Source organism: Pipra filicauda, unplaced genomic scaffold (assembly GCF_003945595.2).
Source record: "Pipra filicauda isolate LSUMZ 115617 unplaced genomic scaffold, ASM394559v2 scaffold111_size4109106_pilon, whole genome shotgun sequence".
Taxonomy (NCBI): domain Eukaryota; kingdom Metazoa; phylum Chordata; class Aves; order Passeriformes; family Pipridae; genus Pipra; species Pipra filicauda.
The window spans coordinates 3,944,208-3,968,208 of NW_024103563.1; the positions used below are offsets into that span (position 1 = coordinate 3,944,208).

Here is a 24,001-nt window from a genome sequence, read left to right on the forward strand (position 1 = left end):
ATAATTTTTCTTCATTAGTGAATCAGTTCTCCAGCTGTTTGTAACCTTGCAGTACCTTCCTGACATGTTATTAAAGCAAACTACAAATACTTCACTCTTTCCTAATAAATTAGTCCTTTTGCTGTTCCCATGTTTTTCTCAGTTTTCTTTAACTCCCTTCAGCTGTCTCCTACTGTCCTCTCCACTGGCTAAAAGCAGGGTTTGGTTGTTAGGCATTAATCTTTTTGCATCTGTAATTTCGTTTTCCTTCTGTTCCCTTCACATTATGGAGACATTTGCTATTTCCTTTCAGGCAAGATGGCACAAAGAATATATATGTGAAGAGCTAAATTAGGGGTGTAGTTAGGTGCTTGTTCAGCAGTCAGCCAAGGCACCCTGCTGCTCAAGTGCTGTCAGAAATCACTCACATCTGATCCCGTACCTGTGTGCCTGAGGGAGGTGCAGGCTGGCTGGGCTGTGAGACCTCCCATTCCAGTGCTGCATGAGCCCTTCCCAAAATGGCTCATTTTTGTTCCTACGTGAACTGCACACCTTGGATCCTATTTGAAAGCAAGTGATTGTTCACCTTGGTGTAGCTACCTAGTGTGTCTGTTTTGATAAGGAAAGTGGCATATCCAGCATTTCAGTCTTTAAATGTCACATAAATCCATGAAGAACTACAACAAACATCTATGAATCTGTCTGTACCGGTTTTGGGGTCTCTAGAGACTTTTAAAACTATCTGTTTTTGCTGGGATGACTCTGAGCATGGAAAAATATGAACTATTTTGTCCAAAGGAATCTGGGTTTGCGTTGGGTTTGATCATGTCTGTGCGTGAGTCTCACAGGGGCCAGCAAACCTTGCCACCTTTTCAGCAGCGAGAAATCTCATTCTCTGAGACAGCTACAGTTTTCTTGCTTCAGCTGAGTTGTTAACTTGGGATACACCCATGTCAGGCTTTGAAGGCAGGTGTGGAAACCCTCAGCTTGCTTTAGGCAAGGACCGAGCTGTGGGATGAGGCTTCCCAGGTTGCTCACTTATTCTCTCTGAGAAGTATTTTTTAGACTTCAGTTTCATTCCTTGGTGGAAGGAATTGGTAACTAATCCTGAAGCTGGTAGGTGTGTGGAGCCTTAGGCCAGGCCCACATCTGACTGGCTGGGGCACAGCTGTCTTATTAGCCTCAGTCAGATGGAAGAGATTTCCCCCTTGCCAGTCCAGCGCCTTCCTTTCCTATTTCCATGTGGTGAAGCAGCAATATACTGAAAGAAAACCAAAGGTATGAACATCTCTGGTGGCTGCAAAGTGACACTCATTAGAAAATGTGGACGTCTCTCTCACAGGATTTCCAGGCACTGGGGTCTTTGTGAAATTTTAAAAAGGGAGCTTAAGCAGAAAATTGAAGATTGGGAGCCTGAAATGCCATCAAATTTAAGTATGGGAAGATTTATTCTTTATGTCTCTGATACAGGAAAGCTCTTGTTCCTGATTTAAAGCATGTGGGACAAATTGTGCTTGGATTTAAGCATATGTCTGAGATTTTTCTTGGCTTTAACCCTATTAGCTCACCGAGACACTGAACTGATCATGCCTCTGTAGAACTTCTGCATGACAAAATAAACCCACATTGTAATGTTGTAGTTTTGCAGGACTTCATTCACGATTTAAATATATTAGTTAGGATTCCAGTAAAATCACAGTTGTTTTGAATGAGGTACAAAATACAGATGTAACTTTCACAGAAATGTTTTGTTTGTTTATTTATTTTTTAATAAAATAACTTAATTTGTAACTTATGTAGAGACATGATAAAAAGTCTGAAATATTTGCAGCACAGATAAGCAATCTATTGAGTGAAAGTTCTTATTTTGTTTTGTAGAATAGATCAGAACACAAGCATTTCACCAAAGGAAGCAACCGATCAATGTAACAGCTTAAATGAGGTAAGCTTAACCAAAAGTTGAAATATGATGTTATAAATTTTAAATAGATGTTTGGGTTTTGTTAATGTCAAGGTCTTGGAATAATGTAATTGCTTGAGAATCATGGATTGGCTTTTTAGTGAATCTTTCTAGTCATGTTATTGGAGAATAGTTTAAAAAGATGATATGAGACTGCCATAATAGTTTAAAAGCCAGAAGCCAGAGATTTTAAAAATATTTTAAATCAACTTCTTGCTGCTTTCTGTTTGCTCAGGAAAGAATCAAATGCTCAATATTGACTGTGTGAAATGCCATCTTTCAAGAACATTTGATTTTTTCCTCATATTACAGCTCAAAAGTGTTCATCTATTAAATATGTTTTGTTTAAAAACAAGGAGTTCTCAAGGTTGCTACAGCCTGCATAAATAAACTGTGAACAGTACAATGTAGTGTAAAAGGTGCTCTGGTTGTTAGATGGGAGGAAGGGAGAGTTGAAGAGGGGAAGCAAGGAAAGCCAAAGTAACACCTGTGACACTTGAAACAAGCTGTTTTCACATGGATTGTGCCAGGAGCACAGTGTGAGCGGAGCACAGAAAAGCTGTTTGTGTGATCATATCAAACAGTGGATGAGCCTGGGCTAGGTCCTAACAATCAGCAATAGACTGGGTGGGGTGGGGGGGTAAAACCAAGCTTTGCAGTTGTGCAAAGTGGGAAACCTTGTAAAGCATCTCCCACAGCCTGGGGTACCTGCACAGGAGCACAGAGTACACCCACACACTGCAGGGGCAGCAGATGATACTGGACCTAAACAAGGAGCAGAAAACATTTTTAGTGCAAAACGAGACAACAGAACAACAGAAGCAGCGGGAAAAGAGAGTAAGGGTGAAGAGAAGTCCATTCCTGTTAAATCGTGGAAAAGACAGCTTTGTTTTCGAAATGAGCCAGGGAACATCTGTGTCTATTAATAGATGCCTGACTTTCATTAGGGGAAAACCACAATGTGCCCTTTTAAAGGAATTGAGACTTAATCTTCTCCCTGCAATGAATTATTTCCCTTGCATTTGTGTCACTGTTGTGCAGCTCCCTGTTGAAAATCCCAGTGCTAACAAGGAAGGCTTGCTCAGTGACCAATCTAAGGGAGTGCACTCAGCCTCTGTCGAGCCACTTAAGGCCCTGGGGGAAGTAACGAATTATCATTTCTTTTGAGAAACCCCACTGCAAATATTCACTAAAGCTTCCACTTGAAAGCTTCCATATAAAATCCTTGCAAAGGATGACTTTAAGGTTAAGAGAAAATATTATAATAAATAAATCAGTGTAAGATACTAAAACAGATGATTAGAAAAGATAAATAAAATAAATATAAGATATTAAAATAAATCATTAATAATCAATGAGGAATGAGCAAGGGTTACAACCTGGTGTTTTCTTTTGCCAAATCTTAGGTTTTATACATCAGATCTATAGATCAGATCTCCTGCAAACCCACATGGAAATGTATCAGAAGAAAATAAATTCTCTTCTAGGATTAGAGAAAATGGTGTCTCTCTTCACTGCTCACCCGTGGCATTATGCAGACCCAGGGCATATCTTGTTCTATCTTATTGTTGCTTGTTCGTTCCCCATAAAGGAAGTTCTGAATTGAAAATGTCATATGCCTCAAGACACAAATATTGTCATAACAGATACTGCAGAGATTTATTTATGTTCACATAAAATATGCCTATCTTATTTTAACCTGAACTCTCAGAATTAAAAAGCTGTTCCAATGTGACATATAAAAGCATTAATTTCCTCAGAGTGAAGAAGCTGAACAGGTTGAAATTTGCTCAGTTTCTTTTCTATATGAATCTCTTCAAAGGCCATTAAATGCTGAAAGCTTGGATTATTCTCCTTCTCTGCCCCAGCTGATTTCATAAATCCAGTAAATCCATCAACAAACTGGATATAATAGAATAGCTGCCTTCGTGTCCTGGAGGGGCAGGAGCAGGCCCAAGGGCAGGGTGCAGGCATCCTTCATGTCCAGAAACACTGTGTGAGGGTCAGGGTGATACCATTTTTTGCAGAAGGAACCAAGTCTGGGCTTTGCCTCTCGTCCCTTCTGTCAGGCTCCTGACTGAGACTGGGCAGAGTTCATGGCTGGGGCAGTCCTGTTCCCTTTCCCTCTTCCCTCAGTTCTTAAATTTACCAGACCTTAGGAAGTCCACAAGGATGAAACAAAGGATGCTGATAAAAAGTAGTGCTTTCTCAGGGACAGAAGTTATTTCTAAGGCCAGGAATGGCCTCCTGGTCCCATGGTGCTGATCCTGCCAGGTCCCAGTGGGAGAGGGGGTTACTGATGGCACCCACCAAGAAAAAGTTGATAGGCTGTTTCAGGGCACTGCCACTCATTGCCATAGCATTTTGGTGATGCATTGGGAGAATTTGTTCTCTCAGTGTCCCATTCTCCAGAGGGATTTAACAGAGGGTGGTGCTTATCTCTAGTTGTAAGGGATTATCTGCCATTTTAGTAATTCCTTGCCCTAAGGCCTCCACTCTGTGTTTTTGATAGTAATTGGTTGGAAGGAGAGATGGTCAATGGGGTACAGGCTACAAGCTTATTTGTCTGTAGAGATGGTGTCTTTACCACAGGCTAAGCTTCCTCTGCAAATGGCAGTCCTTTTGTACTGTGCCTTCTCCAGCAGGCAAAGGTATGATATTTTAATGTCTGTGATTTCTTAAAGCATTATCAAAAATACCAAACAGGTGATTAGCACTACACTGTCTCTCTCCCTGTTTTCCTCCAGCTTCCTGTGAATGTATTTATTTTTCCATTATTTAGAATAGTGAACCTTGTTTTTTCTTCAGTGGAATTGGCATAGCTCAAGATCTTTGAACTGTCAGCTGCTTTAAGAGGACATAAGAAGAGATAAGAAGCCTTTGTCCAAGACAATTACAATTGCTTCTTTTTCAATACTTTCAGGATACTCTTCTTAAGAGGCAACAATATGGTTATTTTTCCAAAGAAATTTCAGGATCAATTTTAAATATTAATATGTCCTTTCATTTGCATTATCATGGATCAGGAACTACTGCATAAGAAACAATAGTGGGCACCAGAGGGCAGCTGGAATGAGCATCAAATCTGAAGTGTTTGAGCTGAGTTCGTTAGCAGATATAGAATGCCATAGCTTAAATTACTTCTGTTATACTGGTTCTTCATATAAGAGCTTACTAAAATTGTTGGTGGTACTCACCAAAGCATAACTCTTCCGTCTGTGTATTTTAGCTGTTTGTTTTGGCTTCTAACATGTTTAGCCACTTCTTTGCCTGGTTCACCCTGAGCAGCTTTGTGCTTGGCCTTTGCTTAAAGCCATGTCTCCTTGTGTGTGTTCCTGTAAATATGTGGTGACTTTTCATGGGTGATGTGCTGTGGCAGCACCACAGGACTCAGCTGTGGTTTAGGAGTAAGGTGGGGTTGATGGCACACTCCAAATTCATCGTCTCCCTGGCAACATCAAAACGATCAAAGCTACTTAGTCTTTTTCTCCCTACATCAAATCCCTGTCAAGGGCACATTCATGAAAATATATAAGCTATTTCTATTATTATTATTATATGAATTTTTTTAGTGTTTGGCAGTGACTGGAAATTTGCCATCCACCCACCTTCCCCAGATGGGTGAAAAATATCATTTAGAGCAACTGAATATAAACCAGCTGGTGAATTACAGCAGAAGCATTGCTGAAGTATAATGTTTAACAATGTAGTCTGTGGGACTGATTTTATACTGAACTTCCCATAAATATTAATGTATCATAAGAAATAGTGATGCAAAGTGAATGTATTTTCTTGATAGGAGATTTTTCTTGTCAAATGCTTGAAGTAACAGTCCCTGAAGGTTAGGTACTTCTGTCAGACATTCACTCATGATCTCCTAATTGGTATGTTCTTCTGGTTTGTTCATCTGTGTTCTCCCTACTTTTCATCAGCTGTTCTCATTACAAGGTCCAGGCTGGGAGCAGAGTCCTCACTGGTTTTTAACTGGTATAGTCATCTTTTGCTAGATGACATTAATGACTGTAAAATGCTTCCTATCTGCTCTGACAATTCCACAGCCACTTTGTTTGGGTTTATCTGGGATGAGAGACAGCGGAAGACGAGGCCTGTCATGTCATGAAAACCCTTCCCAAAACAGTGCCATGGGTATGGTCCAAGTCAGCACCCTTCCCTTGGTAAGGAAATTCGCTGCCATTTGAAAGCTGTTGGGGGTGAGAAGGTTTCGATAATTTTCTTGAATTCTGTAAAAGAAATGAAAGGATCAAGGCTAAAAGTCTTCCCTGCTGTTTTCAGGCAAACTTGTTTGGTGGGAGTTTTTTTAACCTAAAGCTACTGTCATCCTTGGGTTTATAAAAGGGCTGCCTTACAATAAAGATAATGCAAAGACATATTAAACTACTGACTACGTAGGTGACATTGTTACACAAAGGAAATCAGGCTGATAAACAAATTCATTTTTCACTTAATGAATCAATACTTTGGTTTCAGAGTGGGGAAAAGCGCTTCTTAGGGCATAAACTTGAGGATTTTTCTTTCTGTTGCAGCTCTTATTATTTTCTTAAGAAAATGCTCTTCATAAATATGTACCACTTGGGTGACTTAATGTTATACGTATATTCTGTGTGTGGCAGCTGCTTAATTATCAAGACAGCCTTGTCTGATTGTGTTTTATGACGTTGCAAGCTGTATTTCCCTTGAGATAGGGGATCTGAATGCGTGGGGGTAGTGACTCATTTTGCCCAGTCAGATGGTGATTAGGGCTTTCACGGCATTTACATCACAGCAAGATGCTTGTGTCAGGTTGTACAGTTTAATACTGCATGCAGCATTAAAGTGAGAAACGGACCAAGCGTGACACAGTAGCTGGAAGTGCTGTGATAGATAACAAGCCTTGTCCTCGTTGACTTGTCTGCAGCAGGTGACAATGGTGTGTTGATTTTACCTTTGCAGTGGATGGCAAATGACCCAATTGCTCTGTAGAATCAGCAGCACCTAGACAAAAGCCGTGTCTACATAGTGAAGTACCTCTAAAAAAGCCAATTAAAAAATACTTCTTCCAAGGATCCCACGAGGGAGCGTGTTCTCAGTAACTCTTTGTTCACTGCTCTGTACTGCACTCACAAGCTGGAGAGGGAGATTTGGTTTTTTATGAATGGTAAATGGGGAGGGACATAATGTCATCAGATCGTGATGTCAGGCCAATGAATGAAATACTTCCCTAATGTATTGCTCCAAGCCCAAGAAAAGGGACACCACCTCAGTTTGGCTCCCTAGAATAAATCGTCTTTTGCTGACGAAGTCATCTTTCCCACGTGTCATGAATAATCCATGTAAATTGGGACTTAAATAACCAGGAGTCAAGAAACTCGTGGAACAGTGCACGTTTGTTCCCTTGCACGTCCTCCCGGAGCTGCCGGTGGAACACCCCTTTGCAGGCACCGCTCATGGGCTCCGGGAGTTGAAGCGCTGTTGCCGATTCCTGTCGTTCTCCATCCATTCCCAATGTTCTGCTTTTGTCTGCAGAATTCTTTGTTGAAGCTGCAAGCCCTGGAAAGCGAGCTGTGCTCTGCATTCCTGCCAAGCCAGGAGGAAGCTCCCCAGCTGCCGGCGCCCAAGGACGCAGCCCCTCCATCAGCGCAGACCGGCGTGCAGGCTGATGGGGCCGGCGGTGGAGGTAAGCGGTCCCGCCGTGGTGTGTTCTCATTTGCAATTATAAAAGAGCCTTGTGACTTGCAGTTTAAAATCAGGTTTGCAGTCAGTCCTCCCGGGAAACGGTGCAGAGCTAATGCAAAGCACCATTTCCTGGCGCAAATGCCGTGTAATGTAAAAAGGGGGTGATACCTCTCAAAAGGACAGAAATTAATGGCTGTAACCCTTTGGTTTTCTGAGGGAGAGTCTTGCTTTTCAGATAGGTTTTAAGAATTCTGACTCTTTTATTTTCAGTTTTAATCTGCTATTTTTTTCCAAGTAAATTTACGCTCTTTACTTCCTATGTCTGTATTGTGTGAGATCACCTGCCATATCATGTAATTCTATTTTTGTCATTCTTTTTGTCAGAGCAATATCACTTCATTTCTCCTATTATTGATTTTAATTTAATGCATCAGCAGAGAGATAGCGAAGGTGAGTTGTACAGCATGTGGATTTTAATCATTCATGAACCCGTATTATTACACATATGGGCAAACTGTGGTGTGTTATCTTTCCCTCTTTCCTCAATATGGAAATAAACAGCCCCAAGGCTCGGCACTATTTTTGTCAATTCATAGCTTGCAGTCCCAGGGCTTGGCAGAGTCGTGATGCTCAGCAGAAGAGGAGTCACCGTTCGTGAAAAATAGGTCAAAGGAGTATGACTAATGCATCTCACAGACTAGTGACATGAATACACAAATATCTAAACTGTGCACCATGCGTGGTTAATTGATGTTTCATATCAGAATAAATCTGGGTTCAGAAGAACTTACTTTAGAAGCTGTTTGCTCAAGAATTTTCAGCAGAAAATAACGTTATTTACCTAAAAAAAAAAATCACAAGTGATAGTGTTCTGCTTAAGAAATTCTAAAGTTGGAGGTTTGCGTTGCAAAATTAAGGAAAAAGGTATGCAGAAGTCAAATTATTATAAAAATGAAGGAATGTGAAAATGCTAAATGTCCTGGGTTTTAGCTAAAAAAAAAAACCAAAAAAAAACAGGAATACTTTAGCCCAGCAAGGCAAATACTTTAATTGCTCTTGAATACAGGTATGGAACTTGGGCTGGTGCCAGCCTGGGCATGCATCTGAGGCAGAGACAGGTCTCATGTGTGTGCTGCACAGAGACATTTTGCAGCTCATCCGAAATCTGCAGTGACCCCTTTCCTTTGTGACAGGGTGGGGTTTTCCTCCCTTTCCAGTAGTTTACCGCATTATTTTGTTCTGGTAGCTTCATAGTTCATTGTTAGATGGTCCATAATTGTTTCCTGTACTTATTTTTGCTGTTTTGATTAGATTTTCTACTTCCAGTACCCTCTCTGCTCCCATTTGCCCATATGCAGCTACTTGGGGAAATATTGCATGATGTAGCATTTCTCTTGCACAGTTGAGAGCATGCTCTGTCACTCCAGCAGTTCCAACTCTTGCTTTAGTTAAAGCTTCCCTATTTAATGGGTTTTAACATGCAGTCATTCCTGCTAACCTGCTTTGTGGTTTGTGGTATTTTTAGCAACTTGCCATTTTGCACAGGCAGAGCTGGCCCTAATTCTGCCTTTTAAATTACTACTGAGAACTTCTGATGCCCTGAGTTAAGGTGCAGTTGTCACATGGGACTATTGGCTATTTCAGCTCAAACTTGGATGGAATCCAGAGATTTGTACCAGCCTCGGCAGAGTTTTCAGAGAATGTGCCATCTATGCTACGTCTCTAGTTATTAGCCTTTCCTCAATGAATCAGGCAAAATAAACACAATCCTTTCATTTGCATCCCAGTCAACAAAAATTAGAAAGGTATGCATCATATGTATGGTGAATGAAAAGAGAACAGTCTAGTAAAATGACAGGGCATTCCAGGATGCAAATTTTAAGGGGATGAACAGCAACAGATGACCAAAGTCAGCAATTTCCAGTTTACTTCTGAATATGTAAAAAGAGAATTGGAGCTGCCAAAGTAAGACCATAAAGAATTTCTGGGGGTTACTAAGCTAGTTTCTTAAAGGGGAAAACAGAGAAGAGCAGGGTGTAATTTCTATAGCTTTTGGATATTAGTACACATCAAATATATGACTTGAGCAGTGAGCAGCTGAACCTAACTACAAGAAGTTCTAAATGGCCTTGAAATTAAAAATCCTGGTACAGCATTCACAGACATTACACGTTGAGGGCTGAACACATTACAGATGCATATTATTTTTTCTATACAAGAGATTTCAGTGTATTATTGTTTTATTTAGAGAATATCACAGGCATAAATACCGAGTTGTACCATAGGACTTGTTGCCATATGAAGTCCATCTTATGAACATATTGCATAAGATAGCAAAGCTGGCTTTAAGTCCTGTCCAGCAGATGAGATGGAGTAGATGCCAAGGGGCAACTTACTGGCTTGGGTAGAGGTGGCTTTAATTCTCAGTTTTGTAAAAAATAGAGGCTAAAATTAGACCAGACACATGAACACATGGTCAGTTCATGGGCTACTCTCAGGATAATGCTTAGAGTCTTGTTTAGGACCTAAGCAGAACTGGAACCAGGATGATGGCCTTAAGCTTTAATTAAAAATGTGGTTGGTTAGAACTTGTCATCACCGAGGTGTTTCACTATGACAGTAATCAGGCCATGTGAATGAATCAGTTTGAATTATTTGCTGACCACTTATGAACAGAGGCAGTAATTTAATGCACCTGTAGTAGGGTTGGAACTAAAGCCCTTCTTGGGCCATACCAAAGTTGCACCAGTGTGCACAGCCCTGGTGCCAAGGAAATGGAAGTGCCCTGGCCTTTGGGAAATATTCCCAAATTCATCTGGCATGCAGGTTGTCTCCTTTTCTGAATAAAAAAACCTCCTTGAGTTTTGTGTGTTTTCACGCTGGAGCTGCACCAGCCACTACCTGTCCTTTGCATTTATCTTCAAGGAGTGTTCAGTCTTGAATGTGTGCTTTTCTTCCACTTCTGAGACTGGGTTGGCCCCAGGAAAATCGCCTGGTTGTAAATGTGAAAAGGAGCAAGTGTCTGTGACCCTATGGTTTATCAGCAGTACAGTCTCCTGCAAGAGGGGTAGTTCTAGGTCCACAGGAAATCAGAGTTCAAATGTTGGAAAGTTGTTTCCTGCACCTGTCATACACAGACCAGCTGATCTTTTTATCACATCATTTTCCTTTCACAGTGAGGGGACTGCTACTTAATATGACTATAAAAGAATTTATTCCTAATAATAACAGAGCATGAGAAATCTGTGAAACTATTCTTAGTCAACCCACTTCACAGTGATTGTATATTTCTTGAAGTTCAAAGATGGTGAAATTAAAGAAAGGAATCCAGGTTCTTCTCATTGACAATCTTCAGAATAAAAAAGCCCCACAGCAGACCAAAACCCAACCAAAACTATAATTTTTTAAAAAATCTTACAGGGTAAGGAGACAGTACTTGCCAAAAAGAGATAACACTTTTGTTTGCAGAACAGCAATTATTCCAGCCATTATCACTGTGTGCTGTCAGTACCTGATTTCCCATGGCTTGTACAGTTCTCTACCCTTGTTTCTCCCAGATGCCTTTCTGGATCTCTCTGTGGGAGGATTTGAATCTCACACATGATTTAGGAGACTTGGGTGTTGCTCTGGTACCTTGGAGAGTGGAATTTGACCTTCATAGTATGAGGTATTTAGAGGAAAGGTGCAAGGTTGGAACTAAAAATCAGCCACATTGTCTCATCATGAAAATGCTTAACATAATTATAATTGATGATGCTGCCAAGAGTAGATGAGTTTATAGATACAAAGGTCACATGCAACTTTTGCATGACAGACTAAACTGTGATTATACAGTAGGATTTTTTGTTGTCTGTAAAGCAAAAACGGGTGGATAGTGCCCAATAAAATGATATTTTAGGCCATTGTAACTACTATATGTTAAATTAATAGTTGTTTTTTTGTGAAGGCTGCCACTCAGAGCTGTTTTTTCCCCCACTGTCCCAGTGCAGCAATAGGGATTTGCAGCTTCGGTATCTCTTGGGCAGAGGGCAAATAAAATGTAATGCAAAGATTCCATTAAAATCCTGACAGAAATACCCACTCAGCATAGGAATGTCATGTCCCATGTGCAAAGGAGAAAATGAAAAGAAAGTGAAGGTGAAAGAACTTACCTAAACCTGCCAGTTCTTCTATGAGTAAATCCATGTACAGTTGTTTTCCTGTGCAGTTTTAGACTTTAATTGAATAAAAAGATTCTGTGAAATGTATTAGAATACAAGCCATATGGAAAATATAACACTGATCAGAAATCACATGCATGCTACCTGGAAATCCAAAATAAATGAACTAAATATATGAATTAAAATATATGAATTAAAAAGCTGTATATATAAATGGGTTTAGAAAAAAAAAATAACATAGCTGGTGTAAAATATTATGTGCTGTGGAAATTGCTGTAGGGGGACCTGAGACAGAGCATAATCTTTGCTTTAACAAAGCAAAACAGAGAGAATTTTTGGGCAAGGACTTTTATGAATGTGGAGTTTCTCCCTAAAAAGTATAATCTGCTTTAAATTGCAATCATCTGATAGCAAAAATGTGGATTAGGCTACATCATCCTCACCCACAACTACTGAGGGTGAGGAATAAGATACAATGATTATTCCCTTTAATGTACTCATGTACAGCAAAGGGAAGATGAACTCTGGATATTCCCTGGAGATAGGCACTGTAATGTGCCCATTAGTTTTCATGTCACCCATAAACAGAACCAGTGAGATGAAGTTCACCAATTCCTACTTTTTTCTAGCTTGATCACCACTATAAAACAATTTTACCTTTTGAGGCACCTGGGGTGAGGTTTCCATTCACAGTCCAAGACACTGTTAACACGGTATCACAAGCATGACTCCTCCAGGCAGCAGTCACTGCCCACTTACCTTGAATAGCTAACTGGAATATTACAGGTGGTGGTTGCTATTTTCATATCCTGTGTTCTTTAGACCCATAGGTATGTTCCTTCAAACCTTAACAAAAATCTGCAAGCAGCCCTGGAGGTTCTCAGCATCAGGGCACATTATATTTTTGATCTTCCTTTCTCTTTGCCAAGGCAGTAAATGATAAATCACAAAGTTAATCTTACTTTGCACACTCGTCATCTACTCCAGAAATGTGGCTCTCAAAAATAAACAGATCTATGAAAATACAGGTAGTGCTGCCATTCTGGGAAACTCTCCATCTTTATATTATACTTCATTATTTATGAACGCACCCATCTAGCTTCTCCTGTGGAACTCAAAAATGATTTAGGTTAAGCCAATAACTGTACTTCTGTCATCCTCAGTCCCGTGTTCATCCTGCATGTGACACTTTGCTGAACTGTTTGCTGTTTACTTTGGGCCCTTGTGCAAGGAAAGATTTGCATTCACCTTGGTAGCTCAGTACCTTGTGAGTGACCCCCGGTCCACACTGATTTGTACTTTCTTTCCAGAGCCTGTGCCAGCCCACAGAGACTGGCAGAACGACATGGAGAGCAGCCCACAGGAACATCACTCCCTAGGGACCAGTCGACTGCTGTATCACATTACAGATGGAGACAATCCGCTTTTGTCACCACGCTGCTCTATCTTTAGCCAAAGCCAGAGATTTAATCTAGACACAGAGTCTGCCCCTTCTCCACCAAGTGCTCAGCCTTTCATGGTGTAAGAAAATGTATTTTAATTCTTATGTGTCTTTAAAACTTTTTCTGCAATCCACAGCCTTTGACTCTTCATGGGTTTTTTTTAGTCACTGTCATGTCATAAACAGGAAATTTTTCATATTGTGGCGTATTTTGACATGGATAATTTGCAGTACCATAAATAGGAACTAGTGTTCTCTCAGTCATAACAGAGGACATTGTTTGAAATCTTTGTTAACTACAGTTAGCAAGGACAGTTTTAAATGTCAGTTAGTAATCAGTGTGATAAGACAAGGTGGCATAATACTAAAAATTTCAGCTGTAACTGAACTACAGCTTGAGCCATTCACTGGATGTGACAGTGTCAAACAGCATATGAACTATTCATATATGTGATTTCCAGAAACCAAGCTGTGAGTTACAGAGAGAAATCAAACTTTCTTAAAAGCTCATATACATAGCTTCATCTGCATATGGATAATAATCAGATCTGTTGATTTGCAACTGTAAATAATCAGAAACTAAACTGCCTTCAGAATGACAATGATTATTCCCAGCAATGAAAAACTCCCTGCACTTAGTTTTGCAAATCATGTCATTACATTCTCCTGTTATAGCTGGAAGATTTGTGAATTAAGATATGGGTGTTAAATGTAAGTAATGGATCAGGGTTTGACTTACTAGATTAACTTTTTTTCCAAAATATTCAGAAATCCCACAATTAATTATAAAAATAGAGAATGAAAGACAGACAGTGAACCCATTATTATACCCTAGGGGTACCTTCAAGTAAAAGCAATTATTTTATGCTTACTTTGTAAAACTAAGCTGTCTCTATCTTGTGAAACAACCTAGCTGTGAATTCTGAAGTGCTAAGAAAGTTAAAGTGTGCCTGAAAAAATGCAAGGACCATTATAGCCAGTTCTTAGATCCAGCAACTATTTTTTTTGGCTTTTGCAGGCCAAGAAGTTCTTCCAGATGTAACTGTGAAGACTGCAAAGAACCACAGACAGTAACACAACTTACCAAGCATTTGCAGAGCCTCAAGAGAAAAATTAGGAAGTATGAAGAAAAGTTTGAGCAAGAAAAAAAATACCTGGTAAGATAATAATTGAAAAAAAGAGGAAGGCAAGGATCCCAGTGTATTTAAACTTATGCAAAACAGTAAAAGAAAGGGTATTTTTAGTAAAATGAAATGGGAAAAACTTCAATGAGGGAATATCTTTTTGGCATCTTCCAGTGTAAGCAGTAGTTCTGAGACTCTAATTTACATTTTCTTTGGATTACCTTTGTTGCAAAATATCCATCTTCGAGAAGTGTGAAGCAGTGAAATGTAGCTGACAGGCTTGTGAACCAAAATGATGCAAAAAATGAAAAAAAAAAAGATGAAAAGCTACTTATTCACTTTGTAGAACTCATTTGCTTGGAAACTGTTGCTCCTCTGTGCAGATTCCTTCTTTCAGGCAGACTCCTGTAAACCTCCAAAGTGTGGGGCTCAACAGAAGCTGATGGCAGAAATTAAGAGAAATAAAACTTATGGGGGGTTGCTTGAGGTCAGTGGTGAGCGCTGTGCCCTCTGTGCAGGATTGTTCATATCGAGCTGGTTTGTGTAATGTGAATTGTGCAGCTTAAACATATCAAAGAATGTGTACAATATGAAATAGGGAAGTTTGTGATATTTTCTGACCATATTAAAATTAATTACATATTACCTTGTAATCCCATTGATGACCGAAAACTTAAACTTGTGAATTGTATGGCCCAGTGGTCATCATATGCTCCCAGGAGAAAAATTTTATACATAATCCTCACACTGTGACCAGGGAAAAAAAATATTTGAGAGGCCTAATTTTGCAAAACTGTTATGCCATTTTAAATATCTTGAGTTTTGAAGATCCAGTGTAAATTGATTTAAACTTGGAGACAATTTCTAAATGCAAAGAAAGAACTGATATAGATTCAGTCGTTTGCTACTTTTGAGATGACTCTAGCACAGGATTTTTTCATTTGATTATTTAAGCAGGTCAGTGGAAATTTTTTAAGTGCTGTTTCCCAGCAGAATCCCTGTCTTAAAGCAAGGGCTCATCCCTGCAAGGGACAGAGAGCTTCAGTTACCATCCTGGAAATCACTTAGGAACTTGACTAAAATTGGGTATTTGATCAATCCTTTTGAAGTCACTGAGGTTATTTACCCGATTAGTCAGAGACTTAAATGTTGTTGGGTCTTTTTTAGGATCAGAGACAAAACACCCAGATCCATGTAGCACTGTGCCACAATGGGGCACAGATAAGTCATGACAAATTAATGCCACGATCAAGCCAAGTGCTCTGCATGGCCCCGTGACACCATGCAGTGGGAACTACGGGCATTTTGGAGCACAAAGGGTTTTGTCTGTTTGATCACTTAACTCTCAGTTCCTTCTGTTTCTTTACATTCTTTACGTTTGTCTTCGCATTCAGCCTTCCCATGGTGACAAGACTTCCAATCCTGAAGTTCTGAAATGGATGAATGCTTTGGCCAAAGGTCGGAAGCAGCTCAAAGGTACATAATAATAGAACGTTGCTTTCCCTTTATTGCTGAAGCTTTTGGAAGTAGGAGTGTACCTGGAATATTTTAGAGTCAGTTGTCTAACATCACTGCTCTGCTTATTTTTCACAGTGCATGCCAATAAGGCTTTCAAAGGCAACAGAGATATTAGGGGATATGACTTGCCTTGATTCCTGAAAGCAGGGATTAAAGTAAGCCAGTTCAACCTTCATAGCAAGGCTAGAAAGGGGAAGGGGAAAAAGACACCGTCTCTCCCTTATCACTATAAACATTCATGCAAAAGGCAATGCTATTTTGAATATTTCCATGAGTGCCTGAAATAGAGAAGTTAAAACTTTCCTTGTAATGGCAGAAATGTAGGTGAAACTGTTTCTTTACGACTGAGGATATTCATCTCTAAAGATTTTATTTATTTTGATCATAAGTACAGATCTTTCCTTGGTATTAGATTTGGTCTTGAGGGTCAGGTTTTGCCCTTGACTGTCTGCGAACCACTCCATTAACGTCTAGGGGTGTATCACATGCTTTCCCTCAGGGAGAATGTAGCCAAGACAGATTGATTTTTTTCTTAAGGCTATTTATAATTTATCTAAATCTTTTTTTTCCCCTGTTATAAATGGATTCTCACTACTAGATAAATTGTAGTACTATCTTTCATCTCTGTTCTGGATGTAGTTAATAATGTAGATATAGAGGCTGTGATTGTGGTAAGTAAAGAATTAGAAACTCATCTTTCAGTAAATTTCTTCTGGAAAATTCTCCCTTGAGTACTGTCCTGTAAGATTTCATCATCATCATTATGATTATTATTTTTGTCGTTGTTGTTTTTCCTTGAACTTTGTGTTACAAATCCAGGAAATACAAGTGAGAAGAAATGGCTGATCTACTTAGTTAACTTTCTGAAAATTATCTTTTTGACTCAACCATTGCTTCTCCTAGCCAGGGGTCTAGTGTTCATAGATCAGCCTCACCTTCACACCTAAAATGCTTAATCCTGTGACAACCCTTGATTTTATTATCCTGAATAATGGCACGGCTTTTAAGTGAAGCGAGATTCATGAGATTAACATGACAAGTACAACTGAAATGGAAAATACTCCGGTGCTTCTTAGGTCCTTCTCCAAATTCATAAGGCTTGTCCATCCTTTCTAGCTCTGTGGGTTTACTAAAAAATTCTGATTTTCCCTACCAAGCTGGCCTATATCCTCAGACTGTCACAGCTAAAAAATTTTATTACTGCTTCTGCATGGATTTCAACAAATTTAACACATGTGGAGCCATCAATCTTCTGCCTTGCCCAAGGTGCTGCACCAGCCAGATGTGTGCTATGAACAAAGTCTGATTTTACAGGAGATAATTCAGATTGCAATTCAATTTCCTCGTTGCTCTGTGCAGGTCTCTGGAGCTCCAGGGTCTTTGGCTTGGTGTCAAGCTAATATACTCGCACACTTTATCACATCCAGGCAGGTTGCTGACTGGGAAGCTTGGACACACTGTAACCTGTCTGTCTTCTGGGTTGCTCAGATGCTCTTCTGGCAAGGGAAGTGGCTGTTTCTCCACCTGAGCCTGGCTTAGGGCAGTGCAGTCTCTGGAAGGGAGGTGGACGGTTTAAATTGCACTGGAGAGCAATGTTGGTTATCCAGACCTGGGTACTCCAGCAGCCTGGCATGGAGGGCTCTGTGGCACAACTTGGCCCCCACAGCCCTTCTCATTCTCCTCCTCCCTTGTGCAGCAGCACAGGAGGGCAGAGAAGCGCAGCTCAGGTGAGAGGGGAGCAGATGCTGCAGAGACACTGCTCTGGCTTGGGAAGGTGTCTGTGAAAGATGCATCCTTGGACAGCAATGCCCACACCAGGCACAGGCATGTTCTTACTTATCCAGAGAGTACACAGGCTTAGCGAGGAGAAGGAGGGGAATGAGAGAGCTCTGCCTTCATATTCCCCCCACACCTAACCTCCCATAAATATTTTCTCACTGTTTTTCCTTTTAAGCCCCTTTCTTAACCTCACTCCCACTGAAATTCAGCACTAATTCCTATCCAGACCCCACTCCATAACTCAGTGCCTCTTCAGTCCTCACCTTTTGTGTCAAAGATGGCCTTGGAGGAAAAAGAATTACACATGTGCTGTAAATTTCATTGTCATGGACACATCTCATCACTTGACCATTGGATTTCCCTTTAACCAGGTAAAAGATTTACATGTTAAAGTGAAGCAGAATTACTTTCCTATATATCTGTGGTATGATGAAAATTGTATGCAAAAACTAGGAAAGTTTTGTTTTGTTGTTTGTTTGTTTGTTTGTTTTTTTCTGGTAGCGTCAGAGGAAACTGCTTTGCAAATATTTCTAATCTTTTCTAATCTTGCCATGTAATTTGCCTTTCAGAACTGAAACTCAGAATTACAGAAGAGCAAAACTGCACCTCCACAGCACCCCAAAGAAATGACCATTGTGAAAGCACTGGGACCTCTAAAGAGGCTGGCACACAGGAGGCCACGAGCATGGAACCAGCTCCCTCAGTGGAAGAAACCATGGATAGCGTATTGAGGCGACTGAAGGAGAAAAGACAACACTTTCACCTTCCTGAGACTATTAAGGTATTTAACAAGCATGGCTGTTTCCTTCAGGACTTTATCACCTGAGGCAGGTTATTAGTGTGTAGCTGTCTCAGGGGGTGTGTGCATCTTCTGTCATCTGGCACTGCAGTGCAACTTCTCTCTAATGAGATGGGAGCTCTAGTGCAGTTCCTGAAGTGATCTCTCTGAGAAGAGTTTCTCAGACAAAGAGGTGCAGAAGGCTTTTTCAAGTAGAGCTAAGCACCTTTTGCTCAGAGGTGCCTGTGTAGAACAGTTTGCCAGGCACTGCTAGAACCTGCCTACTTGAGGCTGCGTATCCCCATGTGGTGAAGATGGTGACAGCAAAAGCAATCCCATCTTCAACCTCCAGAAACTGCGTGACTAAAAACCTTCCTGAAGTTCTTTTGATGATAAAGGTCCTCTCTCACCTGAGAGATGCTGAAAGCCTCTGCCCAGTCGATGGTCTGAGGTCATGAGGAGAGCACAACCATCCAGACAGCTTTGCCCTTCTGATCTTGTACGTTTACTTGTGCTGATGCTGTCTCTGCTCTTCCATGGTCTCAATTAGGAGCAATATTCCGTTAGACATGATTGCTTGGCTGGGTAATTAATTTTGGTTTTGAGCTACTACATATTTTAAAGTTTTGCTGCACCTTCCCGTTCTCAGCACACTGTAGGGTTGTCTGAAGCAGTACATCCCACCCATAAAAATACTTCTCGGGGGGGGGGGCTATTTTTGCTGTCCAGTGATGTTGCTGTTCTGATGCTGTAGAACCAAGCAAGGCAATAAATTCAGCCCTCAAAAGTATCTAAAATCTAAACATTGACAGTAGCATTTAGACTCTAGCTGGTGAACAAAAAAGGGGACAAGGGGGACAAGGAGGGATGAAGAACTAAATGCTAAACTATGTGAGAACTAAAAAATTATTCTGGGTGGATTTCAGTAGCAGAGAGTACCCAGCAGAGATAATTTTTAATTTTTGTTTTGCTTCTATTCTTAGTTCTTAAACAACTAGTTGCTATATAAAAACCAGAACTGTGCATAACAATGCCATACTTCTGAGATCTTGAGCTCTGTATACATGACTGATTTTTAAATTGTTTCTTTTTATATGCTACTTTTTAAAAACCTGAAATGGAAAAAGTGTTTCATAACCAGAAAACAAAAGAAGACAACAAAACCATGCTGTTCTGTATATAGTCCTAAAATTCCCACAGTGCAGACCGTAGAATAATATTTTCAGTTTTTAAATTGTTTTTTATTATGCAAGGAGTCAGATCAGATGACACCAAAACAGATGTCAGTGAGGAAATTCTGTCCAAAAAACTCTTATAAGAGTAAGCTGGGTGTGGGTCTCTGTTCCATTAATTTTTCAATTTATTGGACTTTTCCTGATTTTCCAAGAGGACATCCTAAATCTGTGCAATGGCAGTGCTGTCTTGAAATATTCTCACAGAGAAAAGAGTAATGGAAATTAAATGTTTGCACAAGTCATTATTTTCAAATGCTTTTTTTAAGAGGTCTTATTTATTTTCTTCTTGTATTCTTGTGGAGAGAACTTGTGTTGAGAGAACTGTTTGTTGGCAAAGGTGTTTAGTAATAGTTACACCAAACTGCTGGGGAACAGAAGTTTGAGTAGGAATAACACGAAATCAAATTGATCTATTTCAAAATTATATATTTTAGTAACTCCCCAAGTATAACATTAAAAAATATTGGATTTTGATTATGACTCATCCTGGACTTTTGGGGGAGAATGAGGTTTATAGCACTTGGAGATGCGAAATGAATCAAGGATGGTTCCAGCAAAGATTATGAATGGTTCCAGCAAAGATCAAAGACTTCATTTCAGCTACACACAAGTTTGCAGTTACTGTAGATATTTTTTATGTGCAACATTTTATCTTGTATATAACATTTAGATCTTGTAGAAGAATCTGAGCCACATTAATAGTATAGTAAATAGCAGCTAAATATTTCTTTTTTTTTTCAATATTTAGTTATTTTGGGCAAGGATGGTGTTTCTATAAAAGCCTGCCAAGTTGTCCCCTGAAATTCTGCTGTGGAAAGCATCTAAGGCCCTGTTGAAATAGAAATGAGAGAATGTGTGTCCTCCAGAGAGGTGCAGAGTAAAATCCCAGTGTTTCTAAAGAGCACAGACCACAAGACCTGAATACAAAATAACAGAATGTGGTTTCCAGAACAAAACATCCCTCCTGCAAAAGAGCCTGTGAGTGAAGTTATTAAATGAGAAGGTGTAGAGAAAATTGGGATTGGCCTGTGAATGGCTCAGTAACCCACAAGGGGATGGCCACCTCTCACTGTTTGTGTCACCAGCTCCTTGTGCAGGGAGATGGTGGTTTATGTAATAATTCACCTTCTTTCTACTTCTGTGTAAAATGCTGCTTTGCAATGAGCCACCACACATCCCCAAGAGGCAGACTTCGGCCCTGGGAACCTGGACTCTGTGTCTGCCTGGAAACAAAGCACCTCTTTTGAGAGGCCCCAGGCAGGTCCAGCTCTTGCTGTCACACTGTCTGTCCGTCTGTCCTCAGTTTGTATTTTCTGTCTGTATAAACAACAGCGAGAGATGTTGGCAATGCAGGGGACAGACTAGTAAGGAAATCAACTGTGTACAGCTCTCTGTTCCAAGTTATGAAAACCAAACTACTTAGCTTTAGGTGAAGTCTCCTTTTTCTTTCTTTATATGCCACAAACAATTTTTGCCTTATGTTTAGTTTGAATGTTTGCAGTCTGTCCCCCAAGGCCTTTCTCAGACTGGTTCACTTTATGTATCTGTCTTCTCATTATTGACCTACTTCTGTTCATATTCTCCTTGGCTATGAAGCAGTGTTTTTATTTAATAAGCATTGGATTTTCCACTGGTGTATTCAGCCTACAGTCCTAAGATGTCTCAGACAATTCTGTAGTTTGTGATTTCACCTGCCTGCTCTGATTTTGAAATTATCAGCCATTTCAAACTTAGCCGAATACAAACCTGTCTTGAGATGGCTAATAAAATGAGCTAATGAAATAGAGTCAAATGCTAAACCCCCTGGAGATCATTTGTTGTGTGATAAATCAATATTAATGATCACTCCCCATTTCTTCCTAACCATTCAGCTGCTCTGGGCTTAATAGTTTTTGAAAGAATTAACCTTGTATTAATTGCAGAACTAGCAATAAATAAACAAATTAGCTAATTTATAATACTCCTGCATTCTAGTTAGCAGCTCATCTCTTAAAATGAATGACAATTTTAGAGTGATTAACTCATGCAGACCTTTTAGGCAAAATGTGATTAGCAGTTCTGATTAGTGGCTTTGCATTTGAGGAGCAAACAAAAAAGGTTTTGCTCCTGCTGAAGTTAATAGCGAGGCACTCTGGTATCACAAGAGTGCTACTTCTTCAGGGCTTAATATATTTTTAAAAATAGAGTTTAATTAGTAAAAATATTTCTCCAAATCATAAGTAGAAAAACCTTAGTCATCGAATTTCTGCGGAGAGGCACACTGTGTGTCCCCAACTCCATGCTTCCATCCATTACTTCATCTCCTCCAAACCTTTGGACACTTGAACCTGATTCATACAGCTCTGTCATGATCTGGCAGACTGTGGAAAATGACATTTAGCTCCTTGGTGTTTGGGAGCAGATCTTGTTGGGAAGAGGGGAAAAGGGAAAAGAGGAGATAAATACCCATTGCATTGTGTGCTCCCTGCAGCAGACACCTGTACATGTACTGGTGTGTCACCAACACTGACAAATTGCATTGTTGAAAAATCAACATTCTTCTGCTACCAGTGATCTGTATTGTGATTTTTGAACAGAAATAAACTGCCAGTGCGAGATGCACTTTCTGCAGCTCCCCCACAGCGGTTCTACCAATGCACACTGTCCAGGCAGAACTTCCTGCTGCCTGGTTAGTCTTCCATTTCATTTTACAGACAGTACCTTTTCCTAGTAGCCCCAGCATTTAGAGAGTGTTCATCATAGTGTCACGATGGCTGAATATTTAGGGATTTCATTGTGAATCTATCACTCCACTCCACAAACAGGTTGGGTTTGCATTGCTGAAGCTTTCTCTTCTATACCCCTTACCAGCCAAGGCAAATCCATTTCTCTTTTTTGATGAATAATTAAAAAGTTGAGGGAAAAAAGTTGAAAAATCCTCTCTGTATTTTTGCAAGTTTCTGAGTATTTTGAGCAGAATGGTGGCTGTTCTCATTTGTTGCAACTAAACATACTTAATATATAACGGGGAATGCTATTTATGAACTAAACTGGCAAATGGAAGTTAACAACATTATTTTCTGATTTCTCCATAAGATGGATGAGGAAAAACATTTCTTTAGTTTTTCAGTCACAATAATTATTCATTAATGTTACCTAAATTGTTCTAAGAAAGTTCTGCAATGGTACCTGTGGGACCTCGTTTGCCAACACCTTCTGCTCGCGTGCTGCTGTCACCTTTTATGAGCCTGCCTTGTCAAAACCCAACCGATGACACACACCTCATGTCCATGCAACTTGGCTGAGATATTCCAGCTAAAAACCCTGCTTCCTCAGTGCCTCTGTCAAATGGTATTCTCAGGAAATTTTTTTTGGATGCAGACTCTGAACACCACATGAAGATTCTCACTTTACTGACTAAGACCACGGTTTTACCTTTGGAACCTTCCAGATAAGGAATGCAGTGTTCCATTGGTAGCCTAATAGCACTTCCTGGCCTTAAGCTTGTTAAATTGCTTTGGTGGAATAGTAATTTTGAGAGAAACCAAGGCAATCAAGTGTTAGATGTGTGACAGTTAAGAAAAATAAGATTCCAGGCTTTCAGTGAACTTTCATTTATGCATCTTTCGCCATAAGACAGAGCACAAGTTCAGGCTCCAAAGGCTCCCCTTTGGCAGCCAAAGCAAATACAGTGTATTTTCCACTGGTAAAAGCCTGACAGAAAGACTACTCCAATCAGTAGAAGTATCTCCATAGCTGCCATCAGCTCTGCATTAGGCCTTGAGAGAGTAACATGTCCTTTGATTCATTTAAAGATTCAGTCATATAATTTTGGACTCTGCTCTTGCTAAGTTAATGCCAAGTCCCCATTGACCTCAATGCAGGCAGAAAGAGGATTCATTATTAATGTTTATCTGGGCAGAGCAGATTATTAAACAGATATGTACCTGTACCCTCGTCATGAAATCCTGACTCATAATCTTATAAATAACTCTTTTAAATAGGATATGACAAAAAAGCAAATGGCTTTGGAAAAAATCAGTCTTCAGAAATGTCTACTGTATTTTGAGAGTATTCATGGAGAACCTGTAAGTATGCCATGGAAAGATAGGTACATTAAAAATTATCTAACTTATCTAACAAATATTTTTGGGCTTGTATATTAAATATATTCAGATGAATTTTACACAATTAACATAATTTTGGTTATTTCAAATTAATTTTCAGGTATAAATGTTATTGCCTGATACTGATGAATGTGGTTTATATGTTAGAAAAATAAACTAAAATAAAAAGAGAATCTTTTTATCTCTCTTCATGATTGGAAAATGCAGGATTTGATGATAAAGTTGGGAGATGATATCTCCACAGCAGA

The 24,001-nt window shown here is 39.8% G+C and overlaps 1 protein-coding gene across 3 annotated transcripts in view; it reads left to right on the top strand.

Annotated features, from left to right (window-relative positions):
- Positions 1-24,001, top strand: part of FAM13C (family with sequence similarity 13 member C) — a 52,585-nt gene that overhangs the window by 20,701 nt on the left and 7,883 nt on the right. For all 3 annotated transcript variants that reach the window (XM_039382814.1, XM_027745957.2, XM_027745958.2), the window contains 7 exons: positions 1,858-1,921; positions 7,463-7,613; positions 7,997-8,062; positions 13,083-13,293; positions 14,232-14,370; positions 15,732-15,813; positions 18,204-18,415. In XM_039382814.1, the coding sequence (XP_039238748.1) occupies positions 1,858-1,921; positions 7,463-7,613; positions 7,997-8,062; positions 13,083-13,293; positions 14,232-14,370; positions 15,732-15,813; positions 18,204-18,415 (925 nt within the window). The remainder of the gene's footprint in view (positions 1-1,857; positions 1,922-7,462; positions 7,614-7,996; positions 8,063-13,082; positions 13,294-14,231; positions 14,371-15,731; positions 15,814-18,203; positions 18,416-24,001) is intronic.